The sequence below is a fragment of the Desmodus rotundus genome, chromosome 1 (assembly GCF_022682495.2).
Source record: "Desmodus rotundus isolate HL8 chromosome 1, HLdesRot8A.1, whole genome shotgun sequence".
In the NCBI taxonomy this organism is placed as follows: Eukaryota; Metazoa; Chordata; class Mammalia; order Chiroptera; family Phyllostomidae; genus Desmodus; species Desmodus rotundus.
Window position 1 is genome coordinate 79,896,593 of NC_071387.1, and position 27,099 is coordinate 79,923,691.

Below are 27,099 nucleotides of genomic sequence, written 5' to 3' on the forward strand. Positions count from 1 at the left end.
GCGCAGAGCCGGCAGCGGGCAACGCGGGGCCAGAGCAGGAGCGCGGGCGGCAGGCGGGCACTGGGCGGGGCGGGGCCTGCCTTAAAGGTATAGGCGCTGCGACGCGCTCCCCGCAGGTCGCTCCCGCCCCCATCGGCTTGCTAGAGATTTTATTGTTCTCTGGAAACATCTTTCGTCGTCTCGCGCGTCTGGCCAGCGCCCGCGCTCCTGCACCCTCCCACGCGCGGACTGCCCCAGGCGCGCACGTCTTACTTTTCCAGCCCTCACCCTTGCGGACACTGATTACCCGCAAAAAGGTTTGTGGCCGCCTCGGGAGCACAACTGTCGCCCGCCCGCGAGCAGAAGCGTCCTCCCCGCCGCGGCCAAACTGAACTCGCTCCTCTGGTCAGAAACCTAAGTGTCTAGATGGCCTTCGCGGAGGGACAGGAACTTTCCTAATGGAGTTTTCTCCAGGAATGGATTGTACGCCATTAACAAAGCGTTTTTCAGTGGCCCCTTCCTACTCCAAGGCGGTGGCAGGTGACCTCTCGGGGGTGGGAGCAAAGAGTACGTGAAAGGCGAGCCCCGCGCTCTCCTGCTCTCCGCGGGAGCCAGTTCTCCCTGAGTAAGCAAAGCCTGCACCGCACTCGCCCCGCGCGTGAACCCGCTAAGCGACTGGGGAGAATGTAAAAGGTGAACTATTTTCATAATTAGGAGGGAAGTTTGCATTTAGTTTATTACAGTGTGTGGTGCCCCGAGTTTTTTACTCAGACCCCGAAAGGCTTTCTTCACAGCCGCATCAGAAATTCGCTGAACCAGACTGGGGTGCGAGCGCTTGGGGGAGAAGGTCCACTCGCACGCGTATTTGCTAATCTTGACCACCCCTTTAACTTTATAGCCTTTCTTTAAAGAAAAATCTGCCTTGCCCTCTCTTTATTGTTACTCCATCCTTCTTTTCGAGATCAAAAGGTTTAGATCAAAGCCAAGATCAAACTCACTACTTTAAATAGAAGCAACTTTGCCATGGACTATTTTACACAAAGAGGAGCTTCTTAATGGAGACGTTACAGTGGAAAACTTTATTTTACCGCTTCATCTCATATTCATAACCGAACTACATAAAATTACATTGATGATGCACTTCCATTCCTAAAATAAACAACAGGTCTGCTCAAATGGAGGATTATTGACTTTGTGTTTGTGTTTCCAGGAATGCAAAAAACAAAAACTAAAGAGTTATGCAGGCATATTAACCATTTTGTACCCATTTGCTAAGTCCTGTGAATGCATGCTCATTTCGTAAAGATTTTTCAGTGCTATCAAATGTTCTTATATATAATGTATAACCATCATATTCAAATTTTCTACAGTAAAAATGCATATGCATAAAAATAGTTAATGCCTTGCAAGTCTCAAGTGCACTTATACATAGGTAGGTAAAACTTAAAAATGAAGTGGATTATGTAATTGCAGAGCTACTTAATTTTACATGGAAATAAAACTTTTGACTATTTCAGCTTCCATGCTACTAACAACAGTTCCAGAATCAATAGACATCTATCACAGGCTGACGTGTACCCACTAGAGTTGTCTTCCTTGGGAATTCACCATCCCCAACAACTCTGATAGGAACAGTTGAATATTGATATACTGAACCAGTGCCCTGCCTAAATGGGCCTTTCTTAAGTGTCCTCTTAGTAGATTTATCAACAATTTTAAAATGTGTAGTCTTTTAAGAAACAAAACCAAAATATAAATTCCAACAATCCAGTAGCAGAAATAAAGATAATTATTGCAAATTAAACCGTATACAGACTTCTATGAAAATCTGTTGTTACAGCTGGGTAGTTAGTACCTGAAGGCTTTTTCCCCCTTACAGTGCTCATCTGGTTGTATTCCCAGTCACACACACAATCATTCCTCATTCCATAAATCCCAACAAGCCACTGGAAACACCTTAAGAATTGAGGCTTAGGAACCCCACCTTGCTGCCACTGATAGTTTCCTTTCTCCCTAGCACCCAGCCCAAGGGGAACCTAGTGATATCTGGCAGAAGCTGACCCAAGGAAAACATCCTACTGTCACTCTGCTTTTCTGATACTTTGAGTGAGTAGGGAAAGTTGTGGCCCATTCTAATTGCTTTCTAATTTTTCTCTTTTGTTTCCTTTGTACTCTTGCCTTTCCACCCACCTGCACAATACATCCTCCACAGTGAAACTCGAAAGATATTTACAACGGTAGTTCCTAGTTCAGATGGTATCACTTTGCTATATTGGTGTTTCCTCTTCTTCTTTGCCTGGCTGGCCTCGACTTATTTTCTAATAAGCTGACTTATTAGAAAATAAGGAGGACTTATTTCCTAGTTCTGGTCTTAAACAACACTTCTCCCTCCATAAAGGTCTTTCCTCATTCTCCAATCCAAGTTATGTCACCCCAATATTCTTTCTATTAGTATGACATTTATCTCCTATAAAGTGCTTATCTTTTATAGGTATTTATAATTTATTTTTTAATTAAGGAATTTTATTTTTTAGAATAATTAAAAAAATTTACACAGAAGGCCCAGAGTTTCCATATGCCAACATAACACACTTTCTTTCATTATTCACATCTTACATTCCTGTGGGGCATTTGTTACAACTGATAAACCATATCTGATACATTATTATTAACTGAAGTCCAGAATTTACATTAGTGTTCATTCTTTGTATTGTACAGTTCTATTATAACTATTTTTAAATTAATTTATTGAATGCCTACTTTCCTGACTAGACTTTAAGATCCAGGAAGAAAGAGATCCTGTTTTTTGTTACTGATTTTTATCCAATCACTAAAAACACTTCCTTGCACATAGGTGCTCAATAAATATGTTAAGTGACTGATTGTAAGGATAAAGGAAGGAATGACTGAATGAACAGCATATGAAATTTCAAGGAAGGGAGTCTTAAGATGAAGATCTTTCTAATTAACTCCTGCTTGTTTCTCTACTAAAACACCTTGATTTGTGAACAGCATAGAATTATGCATTTTTTGAAAAGAAAAACCATAGGACATCAGTTACATTGCCAGGTGACTTCTAAAATGATCTCATTTTTAAATAAAAAGAAATGAGAAATAAAGATTCCTAACTCTCTCATGTATGGATCACTAAAATTATATTCTAAAATGGTGCTAGGAGCTGAATTTAATCTCAAATGAAATATGAACCTATTGCATGACACTAGAAAAATACTAATTCTTGTTGATTGTGTTCAATATAACCTCAATACATTTCTCCTTTTGTCTGTCTCAATCTCTTATTCTTCATAGGCTGATCCCAAAGAAGGTAGGGCTCGGAGAAACTGGAGGAAGAAGACTTTTTAAAAAATGGAATTCTGTAGCCGGGAATGGATACTCTAATAACTATTTCAGAGAATGTGGTGAAGGTACTTTAAAGTTATCTTTCAAAACAGATGTTTTCTATTTGAATTATATCTTGAAAAATGCTTTGTCCGGTAGAGATGCGGGTTTTGAAAGGAAGTTGTTCTAGGAAACTTTCTTGTCAAAGCAGTTTATAATAGCTGATGACAATTTCAGAGGCTAAGGAAAAATGCCATTGCTTTAAAATAAAAGCATTACTTTACCTAGTGCCTGGAGATTACTTTTGGAGGGGAAACCTTTTCTCTTTCTTTTGATTTGTTTAGTGGAGAAGAAATGGCTCCTTTCACTAGAAATGATAATAATACCAATTTCATATTGTTCATGTGGACGTGTGCTTCTGCCTGGTGATGAGGTACAATCCGAGGAATGGGAAGCAGCAGCACCTTCCTTCTCAACCAGGAGACCAGAAGGGCATCCAAGGGGGCCCCTTAATTAGACCAAGCCACTTCAGGTGGCAAATGACACTCCCCTGAGCACAGGAGAGGGAAAATTGTCCACTATAAGAAGTCAAAAAAATCTTTTAGTACCAAACAAGGTAGAGAGGTCCCAAAGCTATGGATGGCTTTAGGGGGCTCCAGAGCCAACATATTGTTGGGTGAATTAAAAAGTAAAAGTCTACACAGGTCTGAAAATAAAGTCAAGTTTAGTTTAATTTGCAAATAATAGCAAGTAAGGATTAGAGGGCAAAGTTATCAAATGTTTACATCTTTAAATTTTGCTCTATTGTTTTAAAATGTAACATTCCTTTGTATCTTTTTATTGCTTTTAGAAAATATTGTCCATAATTTGTGTTATTGCCAATGTTGCCTCTGTGTTAGAATGAACACTGAATTTCTTTCTGGAGAAGATTTTGGCTCTGCCAAATGGATCTCTTAGTGGAAGTCCTTATAAAGCAGAGTTTTCTAAAAAGGATCCATTCCACGTTTGTGTTGTAGTGACCTGGCTGACAGAGACTCTTCCTCTCAGTAACCATAACCCTGCCGGCACTATTGCTGGGAACCTTTTACAGAGCTTGCCCAAGGGATCATGGTTCTTCCATTTGTAGACATCCACCCCCAACCCCACCCTGAATCTGATGAAGCATTAGCTGTCAGCTGTTCGGTTCCTAGAGAAAAACACACCCACATTGCACGAAGTCTCTTCCCCGTTCCCTCACACACATCAATTGTTAGGAGATTTATAGATTTTTCTGATGTCCAAACTCCTAGCAGAGATTCCCTCAAATTAAGAGCCCCTCAAAAATCAGGACAGACTACCACGCAGCTGTGGCTGGTCTGCATCTTACTGGTATTCTGTGAAATTCTTTTTAATGCATTACATTCTGGTAAGAAGCCATCAACCTTTATGGACGTGCATTATAAGAAACAGCCCCATAAAAATCCATCACAATGTTTACTGTAAGGGTGGTTTTAGAGGGTTGTTTATTATATTAAGTAGTAGTTTTCTTTGAGGACCCACAGGAAAAACTTCTCCCTAATATCAACATTAGGAATAGTTGGATTTGGGCAACTGGTTTGTTTTACCTGTGAGCACTGCAGTTGATCCCCTTGCCCTCTTCTGGGTGTTCTGTGACCGACCTGACTTGCAGCCAGGCATGGGAATTTCAGCGGGGGCAGGGAGGCATATTGCACGCTAATTTAATTCCTGGTCCCAACTTGTTTTCCTACCATTTATTTTCACATTGCTTCATTTTTCTTGGGCTCAATTTATTTCTGATTATGCTATGTTTTGCTTTGGAAGCTGCCTTAACAATGTTTTGGACAGGGAGGAGTATGAATAAATAAAATATTCTTGGTTTATATTTTTCTTTCTTTAACTTTTTCTTTTTGCGTGGATAGGAGGTCTGGAAAATTTTTTGGTCCTAATATATCTCTCCATTAATTCTTAGAGGTGAAGTACAGAAGGTAAGGACATATGATTATACCTTACTTATAAAATTCAAGGAAAAACTGTTAAAAAATACAAACATCATGCAAGACTAATATAAAAGTGTTAACCAACCAAGTATTTTATCTCTTTTGTCCAAACCAGAGGAAATGGGCTTAGATTGCAGGAAGAGACATGTAAATTGGACCTATGGATGGGCTACTCACTTAAAGAACACACTGAGTGAGTGTCTTCTGCAAAACAGAACACTAGACTTGGACACAAAGATGAATAAGACACTGTCCCTGTACTTAGGAGTCATATGACCAGGCAGTAGTGCAGTGTGGTTGGTACAGAAGCATGACAACAAACTTATCTGGGTTTGAATCCAAGCCCTGCCAGGCGTGAGCTGTGTGCCCTCTTGAAGCCTCTTTCTCAGAGTTATGAAAGCCAAATGACATGGGATGTGCTTACAAGAGGAGGAAGTGGTTATTTATCAAATTCTAGACTACTGAAACTAAGAGGCAAACATCACTAGAAGCTGGAGGAAAGGGACCTAAAGACAAAAAAAGTACTAAAATGCTACATACGAGGTCTGTCCAGAAGGTATCCAGCCATGTAATACAAAAAATGGACATGTTTATAGAAGAAGATACAAGGCACAAGAAACATTGCACATAGGACAATGACATTCAGTCCCCTGCAAAGCAGGCACCTTGGGACCTCACACAGTTCTCCCAATCACCATCAGCTGCCCTGTTGTATTTTCCTGAATCTCCTTGAAGGTCTGAAATCTCTTCCCTTTCAAAGGTAATTTTAGTTTTGGGAAAAGCCAGAAGTCGCAGGGCAACAAATCTAGGTTGTAGGGTGCTAAGTTACCTGGATAGTTTGTTGTTTTGCAAAAAAACTCTGCATGAGATGTGATGCATGAGCATGAGTTGTTGTAATGAAGCTGCCAATCACCAGTTGCCCATAGCTGCAGCCTTCTGAATCATCCCAATAGTTTCCACGGAGGAATGTTCAAGCTTAATGCAAAATTTGATGTAGATTTGTTGCTCTGCTCACTCAGTTACTTTGAATGCGACAGCCACACAGTACACATACTCACTCAATGGCATCTACCACCCCCACTGACTAGTACAGTGAAGTCATCATTGTTCACCCATGCACACTGCAGTTCACTTCTCCCCGGCTGCCAGGTTACATCGATGTTGAAACTGTTTTTGTTATATTAACAATGGCTCGACCTTGTATATCTGGGACCACAGAACCATAGAACCAGTAGAAAGAACCGGGCTGCCCAGTTTTGTACGGAACTGAATAGTTTACAAAGCACTCCCACAGACAGACTGTGCTATTTGTGTCTCACACAGTCCCATCTTCAGGCTGAAGAAATGGAGTCTCGGGGAATTTTAGTAGCCTTGTGACTTCATATTGTGTGGCCCTGAGATCTCCTGTCTGGAAATGTAGTGCTCTTTCTACTCCAGCACAGGATCTTAAGGACCATCTAGCACAGCCATCTTGCTTTAAAATATTTGCTTATTATGTAGATCAGATCAACCTCAGATCAAAGCATAACCCATAAAATATACCCCCATACCACAAAAGTCTACTGAAACAGCCGCTTTAGAAAATAGGTATCAGTGTATCTCCCTCAACACCTGAATGACTGCAGTTCTTTACGGGAGCTTAATATCCATGGATATTATATCTTCAGAGTTTTACAGGTGAAATATAAAGTTATGTATGGGTGACTTCAGATCAGCGGTTCCCATTCCTGACCACTTATTAAAATCATTAGGAGGTTACAAATCCCAATGTTCAGGGGGCATTCCAGACCACTTAGATTCTCATCTCTGAGAGTGGGACTTAGACATCAGTCTTTCTGTAAAAGCCTTCCCCCATCCCCACTCCTCCCGGTGATTCCAATATGCAGCCAGTATTGAGAACCAATAATGATGACCCATCTCTAACAAGTTATTATGGAGAAATTCCAGATACTTGGAAAACATCAGAATTTCAGGGTCAATGCCATGGAAGACAGCTACCTCTTATGTTCTATTGCAGGAAGTCCCTTTGGGCAGATAGCAGATGCAGTGCTGGATGTGTTGGGCTGTCAGGCTTACCCAGGATAGTGTTTCTGACAGCTTACACTTAGGAATAAACTTCTGGGCACATACACACAAAAGAACTAAAAAGACATGTAAGATCTCAATACCACCCAGGAGGCAAGGATGAATGAATATGTGACTTTTTAGAGTGTTTTGTAGGTTCATGGTTAATATGGTTCTGGATCCTGAGCAATAGATCCTTGCCTTCAGGGAACCTGAATTTAGTGCTGACCTGGAAGGCTGTGTACATGCAGTGATAGTGCCCACTTATCACTGGTAGACAATGTTCTAATCATGTCAGCAGCTGCCACCTATTCCCTGGAAACATTTTGCATTTGGGAGATTCATAGCTAGGATTAAAGGACAGTGTGTATCAATGCAAAAAAACCTTTTGCTGTGTGCAAAATCCATGCAGGATGCAACCCAGGTTGAACTTCCTCTGAGTCTTGAACACCATGCTCTAACCAAATGTGCTTCCTTATTTAGAAAAGACACAATACATTGATACTATAGGAAAACTACTCTGGAAATGCTTTACAAAAAATATTAGTAATTAATTAAAATCACAAACATATATGTTGACATTTCACAAGTGTGGAAAGCAACCAGTCATGTCTAGGTTTCTGTGGTTATTCCCTAAGATGGAGTGGGTGTGGTATCTCTAAGTCTGTACATATGCAGAGCCCTTGCTCCATGGTGCCTTCACAGGAGGCCAGGATCAGAAACTGTAGCCCCTGGCATGTCTATTTTTAAAAACTTTGGCATTCAGACTGGGTTGCCTGTCATCTGGCCTCCCAAAAGTATCCAATGAAGACACAATTTGCAACCAAGAGCAATAAGCCTAAATCATCCTACCTCTACCCAGAAGATCACACACACACACACACAGAACAACAAAAGTAAAATCTATCACAGTTCGGGGGGTGGGGTGGAGGGGGTGGCTGTCCCAAATAAAAATAATATATGAAAAAGCTACTTTGCAGAATGTTTGTTCACCAAACATTTAGATCCATATAAAAGGTGTTCCAGGAAAACAATGGGAAGGGCCAGAATTGATTGGCTGCTAATCTCTTTAACTTTTGCAGGATGTGTCCTCCAGCAGTGGGTTAAATCCGTGTTTAATGCTACCCAGGCCTGGCTGTGTCCATATTAGGATAGCCCAGCTGACAACTCCCTCCCTCTCTCTGTCTCTCTGTCTCTCTGTGTCTCTCTCTCTCTCTGTAAAAAAGGATCTATCCTCCCTCCCTCTGCTCTACTTCCACCCCTGTGTGTGTAGGTGAGAGTAGGAGCCGGGAATGTGAACTTGATCCAGCACTGATCAGCCAAGCAGCAAACTCTTATTGTTCTTTAGATACCAAACATAACTTCTTTCTGCTAGGGATAAACCCAGCCATTCTGCACACAACACAGCTTTTGTGTTCAGTACTGTGAGAGATGGAAAAGAAGCACAAAGAACGTTAGAGCTTTATTAGACTCAACCTAAACACCTCCTAAATACGCAGACTTTAATAATCCACCCAGTTAATTTATATTTATATTAATATTAGGTATAATAGGCTCTCTTAAACCTAACATCTTCTGGTTCTTTCTGACTCTTTTTATAATTATGGATTTCAATTTTTTTAAAGATTTTATTTATTTATTTTTAGAGAAAGCGGAAGGGAGGGAGAAAAAGAGGGAGAGAAACATCAATGTGTGGTTGCTTTTCGCACACCCCCTACCAAGGACCTGACCCACAACCCAAGCATGTGCCCTGACTGGGAATCGAACTGGCGACCCTTTGGTTTGCAGGCTGGCACTCAATCCACTAGCCGCACCAGCGGGGGCTGGATTTTAATTTATAGTGTAAATATTATGGTCTGCTTTAGGTTTGCCTGCTATTGAGTATTTCTTATTTCATTGTCTTACTCTCTGGTTCAAGGACATTGGAAATCATACTAATGTGCAAACAAATATGCTGTTGTTTTTAAGTGCTGTCCTAAGAATGTGGCTAAGCTGTTTCTGCACAAAGCCATGTGTGATAAGAACTCAGACATAGGTACCCTCCATCCTTGCAACCAAGAAGCTGTGTGACCTTGGACATGTCACACAACCTCTCTGACCTGTGAAATGGAGATAATGCTATCTGTGAGGATGAAATAAGATGGCACAGGAAGCCAGAGGCATGTAGATCAGTAAATGCTCATTCCCTTCCGAAACAAAAGGTTTTCTTGTATTTTGAACCTAAGTAAAGTTTCAAAGGTCTCTACTGAGTTGTAACATTGAGATAAAAAGCCTCACCTGACTACCACACAGATGCAATGCCATTGGGTGGCACTGCAAACAGTGTCTGCCCCTTCCCAAAGAACTGGTGGACGTGAGAAGCAAGTTCTCTTTACTGCCTGCCTTATTATAGAGGGCATCATTCCCTTTCAGGTCCCATGCACTCAAAACAATAAAACCACTATTGTTACAAAAAGATCATAAAAATAAAATTTGACATATCTGCATTGTTCTCTGAAGGTATCAGCATGACCAGGTGCTAGATACAAAAACATCTAAAGTCCTAATAGTAGCTACATGCAGTTAAAACCAATGTAATATTTAATGGCTTGGGCTTTGAAGTTACTCAGATTTGCTTTTTAGTTTCCTCATCTACAAAATGGGTACAAAAATAACAACAACAACAATAATAATAATGTCTATATTCTACAGCTGTGACTAGGTGAAGTAAGTACTATTATGTTTAATGCACTTAGCATAGACCCTACTCAACAAAATGATAGCCTTTCTTTCATTATGGAAGTTCTAATATGTAAAATAGTATATCCAGTATATGGGGGAGGGGGAGGAAAGAATTAAATAAAAACCACAATCTAATATAGAATTATACAACCTATACATTTTTGGATTGACCCATTTATAGCTTCATTCACTGGAAGCATTTATGCCAAACCCTCGCAGACATCCCTCAATTACAAAGTCAATGTCAGTGATGAAGACTACAGTTTGAGGAGGAGAGATCTATTGAGAACTCAGGAGAAGTCCACTTTGTAATAAATACGACCAAGAAGAGTCTTAAAGAGAATGTATCTTTGCTTGGCTTCACAGAATGATGAAAAGTGACAGCACACACAAGTGAGGAAAAAGGAAAAGAACACAGAGGGAAAAGGAGAGGGAACACTTGGAGAAAAGGCGGAGACATGGTGGCGACTTCTCCCCAGGGAATCAGGCCATGGGGACAGAGGTGCTCTCTCCAGTCCAATCCCATTATCACTTGTCCCATTTCTGATGTATTGAATGTGGTCTCCCTTCCATACATTTTTAAGCCAATAAAGTTGCTGAAATTAAAGAAGAATTGAATTGTGAAGCTTTTTGGCATAAATAATGTCATATTGGAAAGTTGGGGCTAATAACAACCAGGATGCCCTTAACACTTTTAAGAAAAACCATCTGATCTATGTAGCCCTCAATGTGGTTTGAAATTTCCTTCGACCTACAAAGGAAAATATTTTTAGCATGTAGCACACTTTGTAACAGACTTATAAATGCACTGAAAATATAATTTTAGGAAAGCATCTGGGTTTGATCATTTCTTGTTATGCCTCACCCCCCGAATAGGCTCTACTTTCTCAATATAAGGAGCACGGCCCCATTCTGCAGCAAGCTGTGCTGTGACCACTGGAGCTATTCTCATAAACATTTCATTACTGGCTCTGCTTGTTTTTATTTTTTAAAGTGGTAATGCTCTAATGATTTAAATATAAAAGAGTGTTAAAAAAACACGGGGTGCTCCTTCTGGAGCTGTTGGCCCTGGTGTTTTTCCTTCCTTCACAAGGCTGCCTAGAACTCACTGGACTTTCCCCCCAAGGTCATCAGACAACAGACATAAACAAGTACTTACCTATTTTCTGTCCCCAAATGCATCCTAGAAATAATAGTTGCTACTGTCCATGAAAAAAGTCACCTGAAATTCTTGTTGATTTGCAGGAATTTCAAGACATTAAAACTCTAGAATTTTTTTTTCATCTTCTGCTGGTCAAATAGGTTAATATTTGTGAATAATTGATCTGAATTACAACCAAATGCCTATTCTTCAATGACCAACCAGCATAAATGCTCTTGCAGATTGATCATTACTTAAGATTTCTCCTAATAATCTTTCAAATAGTAATTTTCCAGTGGAGAGAAAAGAAAAGCACAAACAAGGTCTCTTTGCAGTATACATTTTAAAACACCACTTAGGATGAAACACAGAAAAAGTCTCCCAATGCCACTCCAAATTGAGGGGAAGTTATATGCCTGGGGGCAATTCAACAGGTTCCCGGGGAGGAAAGGAAGACACAGGAAAAGTAGATCCCGACTTTCCTCCTCTCTGAGGATTCCAGGCACTCCAGGAGGTACCAAGCACAGTATGTAGTGACATAAATCGCAAAGCAACTCTGGCCATCCCCCAGGCCAGCTCCCACTCCCTAAGGGAACAGTGAGGGCTCACAGAAGGCAAGTGGCTCGCCCACAGCCACACAGCTTAGTGATGTAGGGCTGCCTCCAAAGCTGCATCTCCTGTGTCAATTTCTCTTTTATCCAATAGAGGACTAAGCTCACAGAACAACATTTTACTACAGGGTGTTCTGTGAAAACAGCAAAGTGGCTATAACACAATTGACTCTCCTCCTCCAACCAGCCTCCACTCTTGCTCATTAACTTCAAAATAATGCAACCTTGGATTTCATGCATCAAATTGTCTGGACCCCACTTAGAATATGATGGTGGTGGTTTTAACTACACTGGATCAAAAGCAGTAACGACTGAGCTCCTAAAGGCCCATGTCAGAGGACTGACCTGGAAAGATGGGGTCTTCTGTTGAATGAGCTGAACATACCCATTACTGAGCACCAATAAATTGCAGACAACTGTCATACAGAGATATATGTGTGATATGAATTTTTAAACACACATTTGGACTTGAGCAGTTTGACAATCACTGACTGTTACCGTGACCTGTGACACACTTGCTGGCTGGCCGCCTCAGGACTGTGCTTCTGACACTCCCCTGCTCTGGGTCAGCAGGGGGATGAAGTGAAGGCAAAGGCCACACACACTAGTTGTGATTTGCTTTTGAAAGCAAATAAGAGGATAGAGGAGACATCCTTAGTTTAAATGCTTCAGAAGGTACTAGACACTTTTTTGCTGGACTAATTCCTTTTCCTCTGTTGTTTTGGTGTCGTGGTATTCATTATTTAATTCAATTCCAACTCAAGAGAGTAGCTGTATCTCTCTAAAGGCAAAGACCTATACTAATCTCTACACACACTCGCATTCATTCACACCAAGAAATATAGCAGCCTCTTCGATGCAATAAAACCCAGCATTCCCCATGCAAAACATTCAGTTGGATATACAGGACCACCATTTAGAACTATATAATGAAAGAAGGGTGTGTATATGCATGATACACATTCATGAAAAGTCCTGGAAAGTGAGGTTCACATTATTGTGCATACAAAGTACATTTTTGTCCACTAATAACAGTTTCAGGAAAAAGAGCAGTTGTTAATTAGATTAAAGTCATCACTGTTCAAATCTTTCTGCTGTGTTCATTTATTATCTCTTTATTAGTTCTTGTAAAAGCTAAGGCAAGGATAGAACCAAGCTGATTTGGAATAAAAGCAACCCTGATAAAAACACAAAATTCCTTAGTGACAGGTAGGGCCCCTATGTCCAAACATGGCCCACCAGACTCTGCACCTTAAGGACAATCATACTGGTTCCCTTGCACGACAAGCTGGCCAACTTGTGACCGAGTGAGTGCAGCCAGGTCCCTAGCCTGCAAGCATGTTGTCTTCTAATGCAGTCAGTCTCAGGCTCCGCTGAGCATGGCAAACATGGGAAGTTGACCTCTGCAGTTCCTCCCACATCCCAACTCAAGACAGAAGCCCTTGTGTGCACCTTTACCAGAGGTTGATTTGTAGACATCCCCACAGGCCATGAGCTCATGGGCAGCACTTCGTATGCTCACTGCCCAACACAATGCTTGGCACGTTGGTTGAACCTATAAACTAAACTACGAAGCCAAATCTTTGGACTTCTCAGGAAGAATATAAAACTGAAGGATTCTAAGAGTTTGGATGGTACTGAGAAATGAAGGAAAATTCTTTTGACAGAATATATTCCATACTACGACATAGTTGTATATTCTATCTATTGATCCGAGCCTACTTATGGGGATCCTCATTCAGCACGTGTGGGCTGAGTCCAAGATTAATAGTTTTAAACAGCTTCTTGGATGATTCTGACAAACAAGTGTCAGCATAACTGGGCTAGGTGGCCCTGAGGGCATCTAACCTCAGCCTGCAAAGCTATGCTTTTAGAAAGTACCCAGCCTTATCTCTTTATTAAAATCATGTGTGCACAGGCCCCTACCAACCATCTCTGTCAACTGGACTGAGCCAAACAGACTTTTCAAAACTAGTGGTTCCAGCTTCCTTTCCTTTTATTCCAAAAGGCAGAACAATAGGTTTATCCTTAGTCCACCAAGCAAATATTGGATTTCTCTCCACGGTTACAAAGAAAATCTTCGAGGGAGAGGAAACACTTTCATCCTCACTGTTTACTTTAAGTCTTGTCTTAGACTACTGAGAATGAGGTTTGAATTCTCTCCGGAAATCAATTTTTGGAAGAGAGAGAAAAGAGGGAAGACAGAGCTTTCATTTGGGGCACCAAAGGAAAATGTTTCCTGTTTAATCATGGTGCCTCAGGCTGTGAAAAGGCCAATACATTCGGACAGTGTCAAACAGGATTCCTGTATAAACATAATGCCCAGCACAGACCTCGGTTACCAACTTTTCTTCGGGAGGATGGACCCTGTCTCTTGTGACTGCCAAGCAGTACATCACATTGAGGAGCATCAGGGAAGGGCGAGGTGCTCCAAACAGTGACTGACTGGTGACTCAGTGACATTGCAGGCCTTGCCCCAAGTGAGGCCAGGGAACCGAGCATTGTACCTTTAAGGATCTCTGACAAAGTGTTTAATCACTTAGAAAGTGAGGCCAACCACAGACAAAAATGAGAGCAAAATTGTTAGAACCCCCACAGTACAGCGTATTATGGCAACTGCTTTGACTGATATAAAAGAACCAAGTGCCCTGGCCAGGTGGCTCCGTCAGTTGGAATGTCATTCTGTGCACCCACAGGTTGTGGGTTCAATCCCCAGTCAGGGCTCACATGGGAGATGACCCATCAATGTTTCTTTCTCCCCCCGCCACCTCTCTCCCTTCCTCTCTCTGTAAAATAAATAAACATATCCTTGGGTGAGGATTGAAAAAACACAGGGGAAATAAAAGGAACCAAGGATCTCATAGTGCTCATAATTTGAAAAATATAATTTCTCTGGAATTTGCAAAAACTCGTCTCAGTTTTCTTGAATGACCATTAAATGTAGATTCTTATAGACACCACTGAGACTGAATATCTTTTTTTTAAATAAAGACTTTATTTATTTATTTTTAGAGACAGGGGAAGGGAGGAAGAGAGGGAGAGAAATGTCAATGTGTGGTTGACTCTCACATGTCCCCCCACTGGGGGCCTGACCTTCAACCTAGACATGTGCTCTGACTGGGAATCAAACCAGAAATCCCTTGGTTTGTGGGCCGGCAGTGAATCTATAGAGCCACACCAGCCAGGGCTGAGACTGAATATCTTAATGGGCCTTAGAATTATGTTGATAATATTACATAATCTGTACTAAAGGAAGCCTACAGGTTTTTCCTCTAATAAACCACCTGGCTTTCTCAGTGCTAATGCACTGAAATCTAATGACAGAAAGTCTCTTATATCACATCAAGTTTCCTCAATTTTGTGACTACAGCATTTTCCCTACAAGACTTAAAAGTTTTCCATCATTTGCTGTGTGGCCTTTGGCAACTTGAAGGTGTTGGCTTGGAAAGAAATGGCATTTTCCAAGATGACACAATAACCTGCTGTTCTAAATTCCAGGGTCACAAGCAAGTCCGGGAGCTTGAGTTGATTCCTGCCTGTTTCCAGGACACTGTATGAGACTGGCCATCGCCCAACTTCTCCATCCTTGTCGCTGCCACTGCTGCCCATGATTTTGCCTTCAGTGGCTGCTGAGCACTTTCCCCAAAGAGTAAAGAAGCAGACACAGAAAGGCTGTGAGAGTCACAGGCATCACTATGCCACTTGTTAGTACCTCAGGGAACAGGTCGCTTGGGAGTTGAAATGAAGAGCCACCGTGAGGCTGGTAATTCAGTCACCTGTTCCAAGTGCTGTCAGTGACCAAGATCTCCCACCTGAGGGCGAGAGCACCCATGCTGCCCCAGCAGAGTGAAGGGCAGCTAAGCAATGGCCAGCTCTCTCTTCATTCATATGTTTGACAAAAGTACAAGTGATTCAATGTAACTGTTTGGTGGGGGTTAAGGCACGTCACTCAGATTTTAATTCAACTAATAGTTTTAGAGCAATGCTGTTCAGCAGGGATATACTCAAACTATAATTGTTTAAAATTTTCTAGCTGCCATGTTTAAAAAGACATAGCAGCTAAAATTAATCTTAATAATATACTTATATATTTTAAAGTTTTTATTTATTTATTTTTTAGAGAGGGGAAGGGAGAGAGAAAAAGAGGAAGAGAAACATCAATGTGTGATTGCTGCTCACATGCCCCCCACTGGGGGCCTGGCCCGAAACCCAGGCACAGGCCCCGACTGGGAATCAAACCAGTGACCCTTTGATTTTCAGGCCAGCACTCAACCACTGAGCCATACTAGCCAGGGCTTAATAATATATTTTATTGGGCATATCATGTATCCAAAATATCATCATTTCAACCTGTAATCAATACTTTAAAAGTGAGTAATAAGAACTACCACCTTCATTTTTTTGTATTAAGTTCTTCTAAGTCTGATGTGTTTCCATAGTTCATCTCAATTTGGATGCTCAATTTTAATTAGAAATGCTTGGTCCATAATTTGATTTCATGAAATTTATAGTTAAAAAAGTAGATGCATTCACATACCCAAGTTACTACAAACAATAACTGGATTATTAGATTTTAACTTAAGTTGAGATTAAATTAAATAAAAAATTCAGCCCACCAGGTGCACTAGATATTATTCTTTGTAAAAAAAATTTTTAAGATTTTATTTTTATTTATTTTAAGGAAGAGGGGAAAGGAAGGAGAAATAGAGGGAAGGCATCATCAATGTAAGAGAGAAACATCAACTGGTTGCCCATCATATGAATCCCGACCAGGGACCAAACTCACAACCCAGGCATGTGCCCTGACCAGGCAACCTTTGAACTGGCAACCTTTTGTGTTGCGGATGATGTTCCAACCAACTGAGCCACAACGGTCAGAGCTAGATATTTTTCAAGACCTTACTAACCACAGGTGGCTTAGTGGCTGCTGTATAGAATAGTGAGGCCCAGGTATCTATACCATGTACATCATAGCACATAAGACAAGGATGAGTCAGACATAACTCTTGTTTCTGGTGAGGGAGGGGATGTATGAGACATATACAAATAGGAACAACATAACCACAGGTCATGGTACTTGCTAATAAAGAGAAAGGAGAGCATTCCAAGGAGAGAAAAGGGCACATACGAAGCTCACAAGTATTTGTTGACTGGTAATTATGGTTGGGCACATGCTTAGGAGTGCTAGAGAATAGAGTTAAATCAGTAGCTTGGGAGCATATAAGCTGACAACCTGAAATAGCAGGCTGAAGAGTTTTAGCAGGCCAAAGAGTTTATTCCAAAGGCATTGTAATGAGAAAATGTTTTCTGGTGAGGATGGATCTCAGCTGTGTTTTGGAAAGATTTACGTACATTGACATAGATGATGATGGAAGGGGTGATGGCTTGGTGGCTAAAAGACCAATTAGCTATGGCACTAGTCAAAGTGAAATAGAAAAACTGGGGGAGGCACTAGGAAAAAAACTAGAAAATTAATAAATATGTATGTAAGATTATAAGGACTTGGCAATGTAGGAAGGAAATCAAAGAAAGGGAGGAATCAGAGAGCTCTGGAGCAATGAAAATAGCGAAATGCAGAAGAAAGGATAGGTGGGAAAAGTTACTTCTAGTGTATTCACATATAAAAGTTTTAAAAGATTGGAATATATATACATATGGGCTGGAGTGGTGGAGACCTTTGGGCAGAGATAAAAAGAAAACAAAATCTATTTATGGAACTGTCAAATTAGTAGAATGGGCAACTGTCTTAGAAATAATGTTTACTTTTCCTTGAGAATGTCTGGATGATCAAGCTGCAGCTGCCTGTGCTTTCCAAAGGACGGAGTTCTACCCAAGATGGAGGTGTAGGCAGATACACTTTGCCTTCTCACACAACGGGAAGAAGGAAACAACCAATTTAAAAACAAAAAACAACCAAAACTGCCAGAAAATTGAACTGTATTGAAGTTCAACAACCAAGGAATTAAAGAAGAAACATTCATCCAGACTGCACCACAACGCTGTGAAGTGGGTTGCCCCGCCCTGGCAAATACCTGAGGCTCCGCCTCTTACAATGTAACAGGTGTGTCAAGACAAAGAAATATGGCCCAAATGAAAGAACAGATCAAAGCTCCAAAAAAAGAACTAAGCAACAAAGAGACAGCCAACCTATCAGTTGCAGAGTTCAAAACACTAGTATCAGGATGCTCACAGAAATAATTGAGTATGGCCACAAAAAAAAAGAAGTGAAGGATATACAAAGTGAAATAAAGAAAGATGCACAGGGAACCAACAGTGAAGGGAAGGAAACTGGTACTTAAATCAACGATGTGGAACAAAAGGAAGAAATAAACATTCAACTGGAACAGAATGAAGAGACAAGAATTAAAAAAATGAGGAGAGAATTAGGAACCTCCAGGACAACTTTAAACGTTCCAACATCTGAATCATAGTGGTGCCAGAAGGAGAAGAACAAGAAAAAGAAATTGAAAATTTATTTGAACAAATAATGAAGGAAAACTTCCTCAATCTGGTGAAGGAAGTGGACATACAAGTCCAGGAAACTCAGAGTTCCAAACAAACTGGACCCAAAGAGGAATACACCAAGACACATTATAATTAAATTGCCAAAGATAAAGGATAAGGAATCTTAAAAGCAGCAAGAGGAAAGGAGACAGTAGCTTACAAAGGAGTTCCCACTAGACTATCTTCTGATTTCTCAAAAGAAACCTTGCAGGCAAGAAGGGGCTGGAAAAAAGTATTCCCAAGTCATAAAAGGCAAGGACCTACATCCAAGATTACTCTATCCAGCAAAGCTATCATTTGGAATGGGAGGACAGATAAAGTGCTTCCCAGATAAGGTCAAGTTCAAGGAGTTCATCATCACCAAGCCCTTATGATATGAAATGTTAACGGGACTTATCTAAGAAAAAGAAGATGACTGTGCACAGTGAAATGACAACAAACTCACAACTATCACCAACTGAACCTAAAACAAAAACAAAAACAAACTATGCAAACAACTCAAACAGGAACAGAATCACAGAAATGGAGATCACATGGAGGGATATCATTGGAGATGGGGAAGGGGGAGGATAGGGGTAAAGGTACAGGCAATAAGAAGTATAATTGGTAGGTACAAAATAGACAGGGGGAGGGTAAGAATAGTATAGGAAATGGAGAAGTCAAAGAACTTACGTGTATGACAGGGACATGAACTAAGGGCTGGGGGAATGCTGGAAGGAATTGGGGTACTGGGAGGAGGAGGATAAAGGGGAGAAAAAAGAATGGGACAACTGTAAAAGCATAATCAATAAATTAAACTTAAAAATAAAAATAAATAAAAAGTTGGATAAAAATAAGTGAAAAAAAGGAAGTAATGTTTATTATTCCAACAGGGGGAGGGACTGGAGGGCAGCACCAAATTGAATAAATTAAATTATGGTACTATAGAAGTCTTTGCAACTGTTAAAATTATTGCTCTTGAATGATATCAAGTGATTTGGGAAATACTTAAGATATCTATCTCTCTATCTGTCTACCTATATTAACTTTGTGTTTTGCTTTCATCTATTTTTTTAAGAAAAGCTCTAACTCTAAAATCTTAGGCAGTTTCTGAATCACTTCAGTTTTATGTCTAGCCTGTAAGAGCCCATACCAGGGGCAGTGGAGCACAGGATCTTGGTTACCAAACACACATTCATCGTAATGGAAATCACACAGCAAAGTCCCCATGCACCATACTAAATATTCCCTCATACTGTTGTTTGTAATATATGCTTTCTTGGGTGAATATTTACTATAGAATGTCAAATGTAAGATTCAGACTCTTTTTTTATACAGACTAAGTAAAGTGATTTATAATTTCCCTCTTCTAAAATTGGCAAGGTACTAAAGATAGTGTTTATCCTTCAGCTAGTGAGTATTTTGGGTAAACAGGCAAACATAACAATCATCACAATCTAGAGCACAATGGGATAAAATCTATTTTTTTTGTAAAATAATTATGACAACACAAGTACAGAAAATTGATTTTTTCTGTGATATTTTAAAAGTCTAATATATATTTTTTAAAACTTCCAGGAGGTCACATAGCTAGTAAGGAAGAAAGTAAAGTGTAGACCATTTAAAAATTTTTTCCATCCCCCTAATTCTCTCCCCTTTGGCAACAATCAGCTTGTTTTCTGTATGCAGGAGTCTGTTTCTGTTGTTTGTTTGCTCATTTGTTTGGTTTTTTAGATTCCACATAGTGAAATCATATGGTATTTGTCTTTCTGTCTGACTTATTTCACAGCACAATACCCTCTGTGTCCATCCATGTTGTCGAAAATGGCAAGAGTTCATTGTGTTTTACAGCTGAGTAGTACTCCATTGTACATATGTGCCATATCTTCTTTATCCACTCATGTATCGATGGGCACTTAGGGTGCTTCCATAGCTCGGCTATTGTAAATACTGCAGCAATGAACAGAGGGGTCCGTATATCTTTTAAATTAAGTGTTTATGTTTTCTTTGGATAATATCTAAAAGTGGAATTGCTATATCATATGACAACTTTATTTTTAATTTTTTGAGGCAACTTCATACTGCCTTCCACAGTGGCTGCATCAACTTATATTCCCACGAACAGTGCATGAGGGTTCCCTTTTCTCTACAGCCTCACCAGCACTTGATATTTGTTGATTTATTGATGACAGACATTTTGAGGTTTGTGAGGTAATATTTCATTGTGGTATTAATTTGTATTTCCCTCCTGATTAGTGATGTCGAGCATCTTTTCATATGTTGGTTGGCTATCTGTATGTCCTGTTTGGAGAAATGTCTATTCTATAAAAAAATTGTCTGTTTTTAAATTGCATTTATTTTTGATATTAAGTTGTGTGAGTTCCTTATATAATTTGGATGTTAAACTCTTATCAGATGTATCATTGGCAAATTACCTTCTCCCATTCGGTAAGCTGTCTTTTTGATGTAGTCTCATTTGTTTATTTTTTTCTTTTGTTGCCCTTGCCCAAAGATATATACCCAAAAAGTTATTGCTAAGAGTAATGTTAAAGAGTTTACTATCTATCTTTTCTGCTAGGAGTTTTATGGTTTCAAGTCTTACTTTCCAATCTCGTTACATTTAAATGCATTTAAATGAGTTTATTTTGGTATATGGTATAAGAAATTGGTTTCAAACTTAACAGACACGTGTCCAGTTTTCCCAATACCTGATGAAGGCTTTAAGTTTGAATAATAAAATTCCAATTCTGCTTTAAAAGAATATGCACATGCATGCTATGCTATAGAGCACAGAAAAATGTGGGAGGAAGGATTATTTCTGGTGGGTAAGAATGAAGAGGGCAAGGGCTTTGACGTTTTACATTTTGCCATTGCTTAAACTTGGTACAGAAAACATTATTTTTATTTTTGAAAAGGGAGACAAAGATAAACTATACATTCATATAGGAAAATGAAAGGATTTATTTTTAAAATTATCTCTGGGTCATTTTTATTTTGTAATAGACTTTTTTTATATTCTAAAATATATATGTAATACATCTACAATCAGAAAAAAAGTCATACAAGGAAATCATCTATAATACCAACGGTAGAATCAATTTTAAATCTGTTTGCAAAGCCAAAGGTTACGGGGCTAGGCATTCTTTAAAGGGGTTTGGATCCAATTTCTTTTACTTTTGGGGGACTCATGATTACTTTTATTGATGGTGAAGCTATTTCCACATTTTTAAAAATGATTTCCATTCAATGTGGCCAAAAAGGAAAATCGAGGCCAACCAGAAGACAAGCCTTCCTGAGAGAAGACAAAAAGCCTCTGTAACCTGTGGAATAAAAACTTCACCGGTGACTCTTTTGTCATGAGTTACTTCAATTGATGGTGGACAGAAATTTTTAATGAGAACAAAGAGTGTCAGAGCGATTTCAGTGCTCCGGTTGTCATTCCAGGCCAAGCACACTAGTAACTTTATATTACAATGATGGAGACAAAGAACAAGGTGTCCCATTCACCGCCAGGCTCCTGCAACCAGAGGGTCCTGGCCTTTGCCGAGCCCTTCACTGAAGTGGAAACAAGAAGGAACTCTCAAGGAGCGCAAGCAGGTAATTCATCATCAACCACATAAATAATGGCAGAAAATGGGTAAGGAGATGAAAAGATGCCTTCTGATCATTTACCAATGGAAAGATGTGCACTAAATCAGGGCCTTTTCTGTCTGAAGCTGTTGTTTTTACTGAACAGTTAAGCACCCAAGGAAATACCAGTTGGGTTTTAAAGACAATTTATAACTGAGTTGGCCTCCTTGCACCTGGCTGTGTTTTGACAGCAGGTTTTGTCAGTTTACAGCAGAGATTCTTGTCTACACAATAAGCTGTCACTAATGCAAGTAGACCTCCCCCTTTTAATGAAAAGCAAAAGCCTCCTGCTGGTGGTAAAGCCTCAGCCTCTTCAGGGGAAATAAGGAGCCTCCTGAGAGTGAGAGGGTCAACCCCAGTGATACAGCCTCCCGAGTGGGGTGTGCCTGCTTCTGGGCAAGGATGAAGGGCTCTTTCTGTTCTCTTCCCTGAGGGCTAACTGCTCAACACAACAGACTTGTTGTTTGGAGCCAGGAGATTCAGGATTCTGCTCTCTGAATTCCCAACTCCTCCCAGCTTCTAGACCATGCTAAGAATGTCAGGGAACCTTGCAATAGCCTGGCCTACGAACACTAGGCAGCAGCTTTAGGAGATGGCCCCTTGCCCATGTAAAACAAGGGCAAGTCTTGGCTATTTAGGCTCAGACAGATCTAAAGCTGTTTCCCTGAGATTTTTGTACCCAGAAAGCTGCCTGATTAGGAAGGCACCTTCTTAGAAATCACAGCAGCTCATTTTAATACATATGAGTTAAAAGCACTTGCCTCCCAGGACCAAGTGCTGCCTTCCCCACCCATTCTTTGTTTTGCCTTTCTAAGACTCAGGATTTTATTCTTTTTTTGTTTCCAGAAGGATTGGGCCAAACAAATAACTTTTAACAGGTGATCCCAAGACAATGTAATCTTCTTAGGAATGAGCTCATGGTGGCTGGTGGCCGACATTTTTCCCAGTATGGTAGGACAGGACAAAGATGTGAGGAGAGGGATGAAAAGGTAATGGAGAACAGCCCTGCCTGTTCCTTCATTTCATGGTTCACAGACATTCATTGACATTCAGACACTCCCAAGGGGAAGCTCATATAACCAGCTGCAAAACCAGAAACGAGCACGTTAACAGGGCTAACTGGTCCACCAGGTGGGCCACTCCCAGGCCTGGGGCTCTGTGATGGGTATGCAGTCACACCAGGGGCACCCCACTGGGAAAGCACCAGGCCTGCTGGGTCCTTGGACCAGCCCCACCCGGATGCCACCCTGGGACATTTGAGGGCCCAGGCTCTAGCTACAGGCAGCACTTGGGCTGGTGAGGGGCTGCGGCAGCCCTTTAGGCTCCAGGAAGCTCAGGCCTGGGGAGGGTGGAGGAGAAAGAAGGAGCTCGGGCTAGCATCTCTCCTCAAAGTTGCCCAGGGGCTGAAAGGGAGGGAGAGAGTAGAACTTTCACTAGGGACAGGTCCCCATGCTTAAGATGAAGAAATGAACCTTGATGGCCATTTGGATGAGAAGCCAGCCTGAGGAAGGGATGCAGAACTCGAAAAGGAAGTTGAGAGGCAGCTGTACTGGGAAATGATGGAGAAACCATGGGTAGGACAGGCCAGAAGAAAGCAGCAGGCAGCCAGCTCCCTGTCTGGCTATATCCAAAGAACAGAGCTGGAGTTCCAGCTGCAAACCCACCAGTGGCACTGAGTTGTGGCCTGGCCACCCCACCCAAAATATACATGCTTTGCAAGATCTCCTTTACACACAGTTCGGGGCCAAGCAGCATGTCTGACATGACACAGGTCACCTGAGGCAGAGGCCTGACAGCAGACTGAGAAGGGGTGGGAGGCCATCACTTTTCTGACTTAGGGATACTCCAACTCAGGAAGATGATTACCTTTATATGTATAAATATAGAAATAACTCATTATCATGACTGATACACTGAGTGGCAAGAGTCAATACTCTCCACCGTCTCCCCTGAGGCAGTGATCTGGAGCTCACCTGTGGTAGTCCAGAACTCTCAAGCCAGTCTTGGAAGATGCTTTCAACAGATAGATCAAGCCTTTTAAGATTAAAAAAAAAAAGTAAAGGTTAAAAGTTACAGAGCACTGATGACAGAAGGGTCTTTCCAAATATTCAAGCACATCACAGCACCAAAATTCCAGAGAAATACCACCACTGCTGTCCCAGCCTAAAGTGTGGAAGGGGTGTGGTGGAAGGGGGCACAGAAACACTGAGTACAGCTTGTCTTCAGAATGAAATCTAAAACCATGATAGGTGCCTTTACCACTCTGATAGGACCCTTCGGGCTGGGAGCCAGTTCAGGGTGGACTGGGCATATTCATCAGACACATCAGGCACGACTGCCTCCTAAGAGTGGGACAAAATAAAACCTGAACATTACAGCACTTAGTGCACCCAAATGAAATTCAAACTTTATAGTGACAATGAGCAATGACAAGCAAATCACTGTGGGAGCACAGTAAGGCCCAGATGCACAGAGGGCACGAGGCCTCCACATCCTCAGCTTTTAAGCAGACCATGTTTTGCTTTATTTGAAATATTATGACTGGTCCAGAGCCAGCTGAAATCCTTTTGGTTTCATGCTCCACTGATTTGAATTCTCCTTAAATGTACTAAGTATCCAGTATATTGAGGATCAATGGATTTTAAGTTGTGTTTTCCTGAAGTTTAAAGGAATTCCTTCTCTGCTTCTAAATAACTTCTGCTTATGCCCAATTTCTCTGCTCATAGGGGCCTTCCCTGAGCCCTCTCCCAGGCTGTGTGTGTTGTACCCATCACGCTGCCTGTCTTCTTTGTGACAACACCCAACATGATTTGTGACATTGATCTATTTGATTACATGACTTTTTTTTTAAAGGTTTTATTTATTTATTTTTAGACAGGGGGAAGGGAGGAAGAAAGAGAGGGAAACATCAATGTGTGGTTGCCTCTTGTGTGCCCCCTACTGGGGACCCGGCCAGCAACCCAGGCATGTGCCCTGAGAATTGACACTTGGTTCACAGGCCGACACTCAATCCAGTGAATCGCCACTGCCAGGACAGATTACTTGACTTTTAACTCTCTCTTGCTGGATTGGAGCTCTCTGAGATCAGTGTCCACACCTGTTTTACTCACCTTCTAAACCCAGCATTGAAACAGGTCTTGTCATAAAAGAGGATCTCTATAAATATTTTTCATTTGAATGAAAACACATTTCATTATTGATACAATAAAAATCACTCCTTTTTAAGATAATAATCAACTTTCCCAGGAAGATATTCCTAAGTTGTTAAGATGTATAACTTTATTTTATTTTATATATTATATACTACATTTTCTATGTATAACATTCCCTCTCTCCTTCCCTTTTGAAACTGTGAAAGAAATTGTGGAAAGATACATGTTGTCTGCATTCGTTAAGGTGCTGAAGGCCCAGTTCTCTGGTCACCTCATGGGTTGTGCTGCAGGTGGAAACAGTGGGAAAGAGAGGGAGAGAGGGAGGGAAAAAGGGAGGAGTGGGCCTTGGTTGGGGAGGGATGGGGAAGGAGGGGGCTAACTGGTACTTTCCCTTCCTTTGTTTTCCCAGGGAGAAGTATGTCACTGGTGCATTTTGTCTTCCCTGCCCAGGGCAAAAGCAAAGGTGCTGAAATAGGTGACTGTTGATTTTTTCTAAACAGAAAAAAAAAAAAAAAAAACCCATAGGGAAAGAGACAATGAAGAGAAAGTGCTTTGGATTCATTTTCAAGATGATGCCCATCACTGGGAAAACAGGCCAGGGAAGGGGAGAGAGCGTAAGTGAATCTGGGGAAGATGGTAACTTCCAGAGGATGGTGATCCAGATACCCAAACTCAATGGGGTTACCGGACATGCCTTATGTGAAAGCCTCCATCCCTGGGCCTCTCCCCTACTTCTTTGTTGTCATTTAATGGCATTAATCTCAGTATGAATGGCCTCATCCACTCTGTAAGCTGTGAGTGTGCATGTGTGTGTACACTCATGTGCATGTATGCACATGTACACTTATGCACCCATGTGTGCGCACTCATGTATTTCCACGAACACATGCATTTGTGTGCCTGTGTGCTTTACACATGTGCATCCATGTGCTTGTGTGTCCGCGTGTGTTTAGCTGTGTGTCCATGTGTGTGCATGCATGTGTGCTCATGTGCATATGTGTGCTCGTATACCCGAGTGTGTGTACACATGTGCATTAATGTGCCTGCATGCACATTCATGTGTATCTATGTGCACACCCATGGAACTAAACCACAGAACCACCATCATTCACAACTGCCTAAAATCTAGCTGAACAGAGGCCCTATAATTAAAGATATAAGAAGCAGCCACATCAAAACTAGTAGGAAGGGTGGAAATGTGGAATGGGCTGGCCCCACACCCATGTGCAGTGGTTAAAAATTGGGAAGGGTATCTTGGCTGTGGATGTCCACCCTGAGGAGCCAGGGTTCCCAGTTCCACACCAGGCTCTCCAGCCCAGGGTTCCAGTGCCAGGAAGAGAAGTCTCCATAACTTCTGGCTGTAAAAACCAGCCAGAATTGTGGCTGAGTGAGATGGAGGGCTGCTGGAACCCCAGGTATTCCTCTTGAAGGGCCCGAGTACAGACTTACTTGCTGACAGACTAATGCTCTGACCAGCAGCACTGGGGCAGCAGCCAAAATATGCCAGGTACATATGAGGAGGAACTGAATTGTTTAGCATCAGGGTGACAGTTGGAGGGGCAGCTTACTCTAAGAGAGAAGTGCTGGCAGAGGCCATTGTCCCTTTGTTGAGTCCTCTTCCCACAGAGCCAGCAGGCAGGTGCCATATCTGAGTCTCCATCATTCTGGCTAACATTGTTTGCCCCCACCCTGCTAATTCCCTGAAACCCTGGCTCACCCAACATACAGCCCCACCCAAAATCTTTCCAGTGGCTTTTCCATACAAATCACACAAATCTGTCTTGGCTGATGCTGCTGACTTTCCTAAAATCTCTTAAACAAGCAACATCTGGCCTCTGTGTACCACATACATGTTACTAAGTAGCCCCAGGCCCAGCGCTAGTGGCAGCTGGCATTGGTTCATAGCTTGGCCTCGTCTGGTCACCTCCAAGCCCAGCGGAAGTAGCAACCATCTGCACATCACTTCGCAGTTCATGCAGGGT

At 41.3% G+C, this 27,099-nt stretch overlaps 1 protein-coding gene and 1 long non-coding RNA gene across 8 annotated transcripts in view; one reads left to right on the forward strand and one right to left on the reverse strand.

The window, feature by feature from the left end:
• Positions 1–27,099, reverse strand: part of AOPEP (aminopeptidase O (putative)) — a 437,655-nt gene that overhangs the window by 83,384 nt on the left and 327,172 nt on the right. For all 7 annotated transcript variants that reach the window (XM_071221641.1, XM_024558404.4, XM_053925241.2 and 4 more), the window contains one exon: positions 23,939–23,999. In XM_071221641.1, coding sequence (XP_071077742.1) covers positions 23,939–23,999 — 61 coding nt within the window. The remainder of the gene's footprint in view (positions 1–23,938; positions 24,000–27,099) is intronic.
• On the forward strand, positions 159–10,897 carry LOC128781065 (uncharacterized). Its single transcript, XR_008426949.1, has 3 exons — positions 159–672; positions 3,289–3,404; positions 10,467–10,897. It is a non-coding gene; the product is annotated as an uncharacterized lncRNA (long non-coding RNA).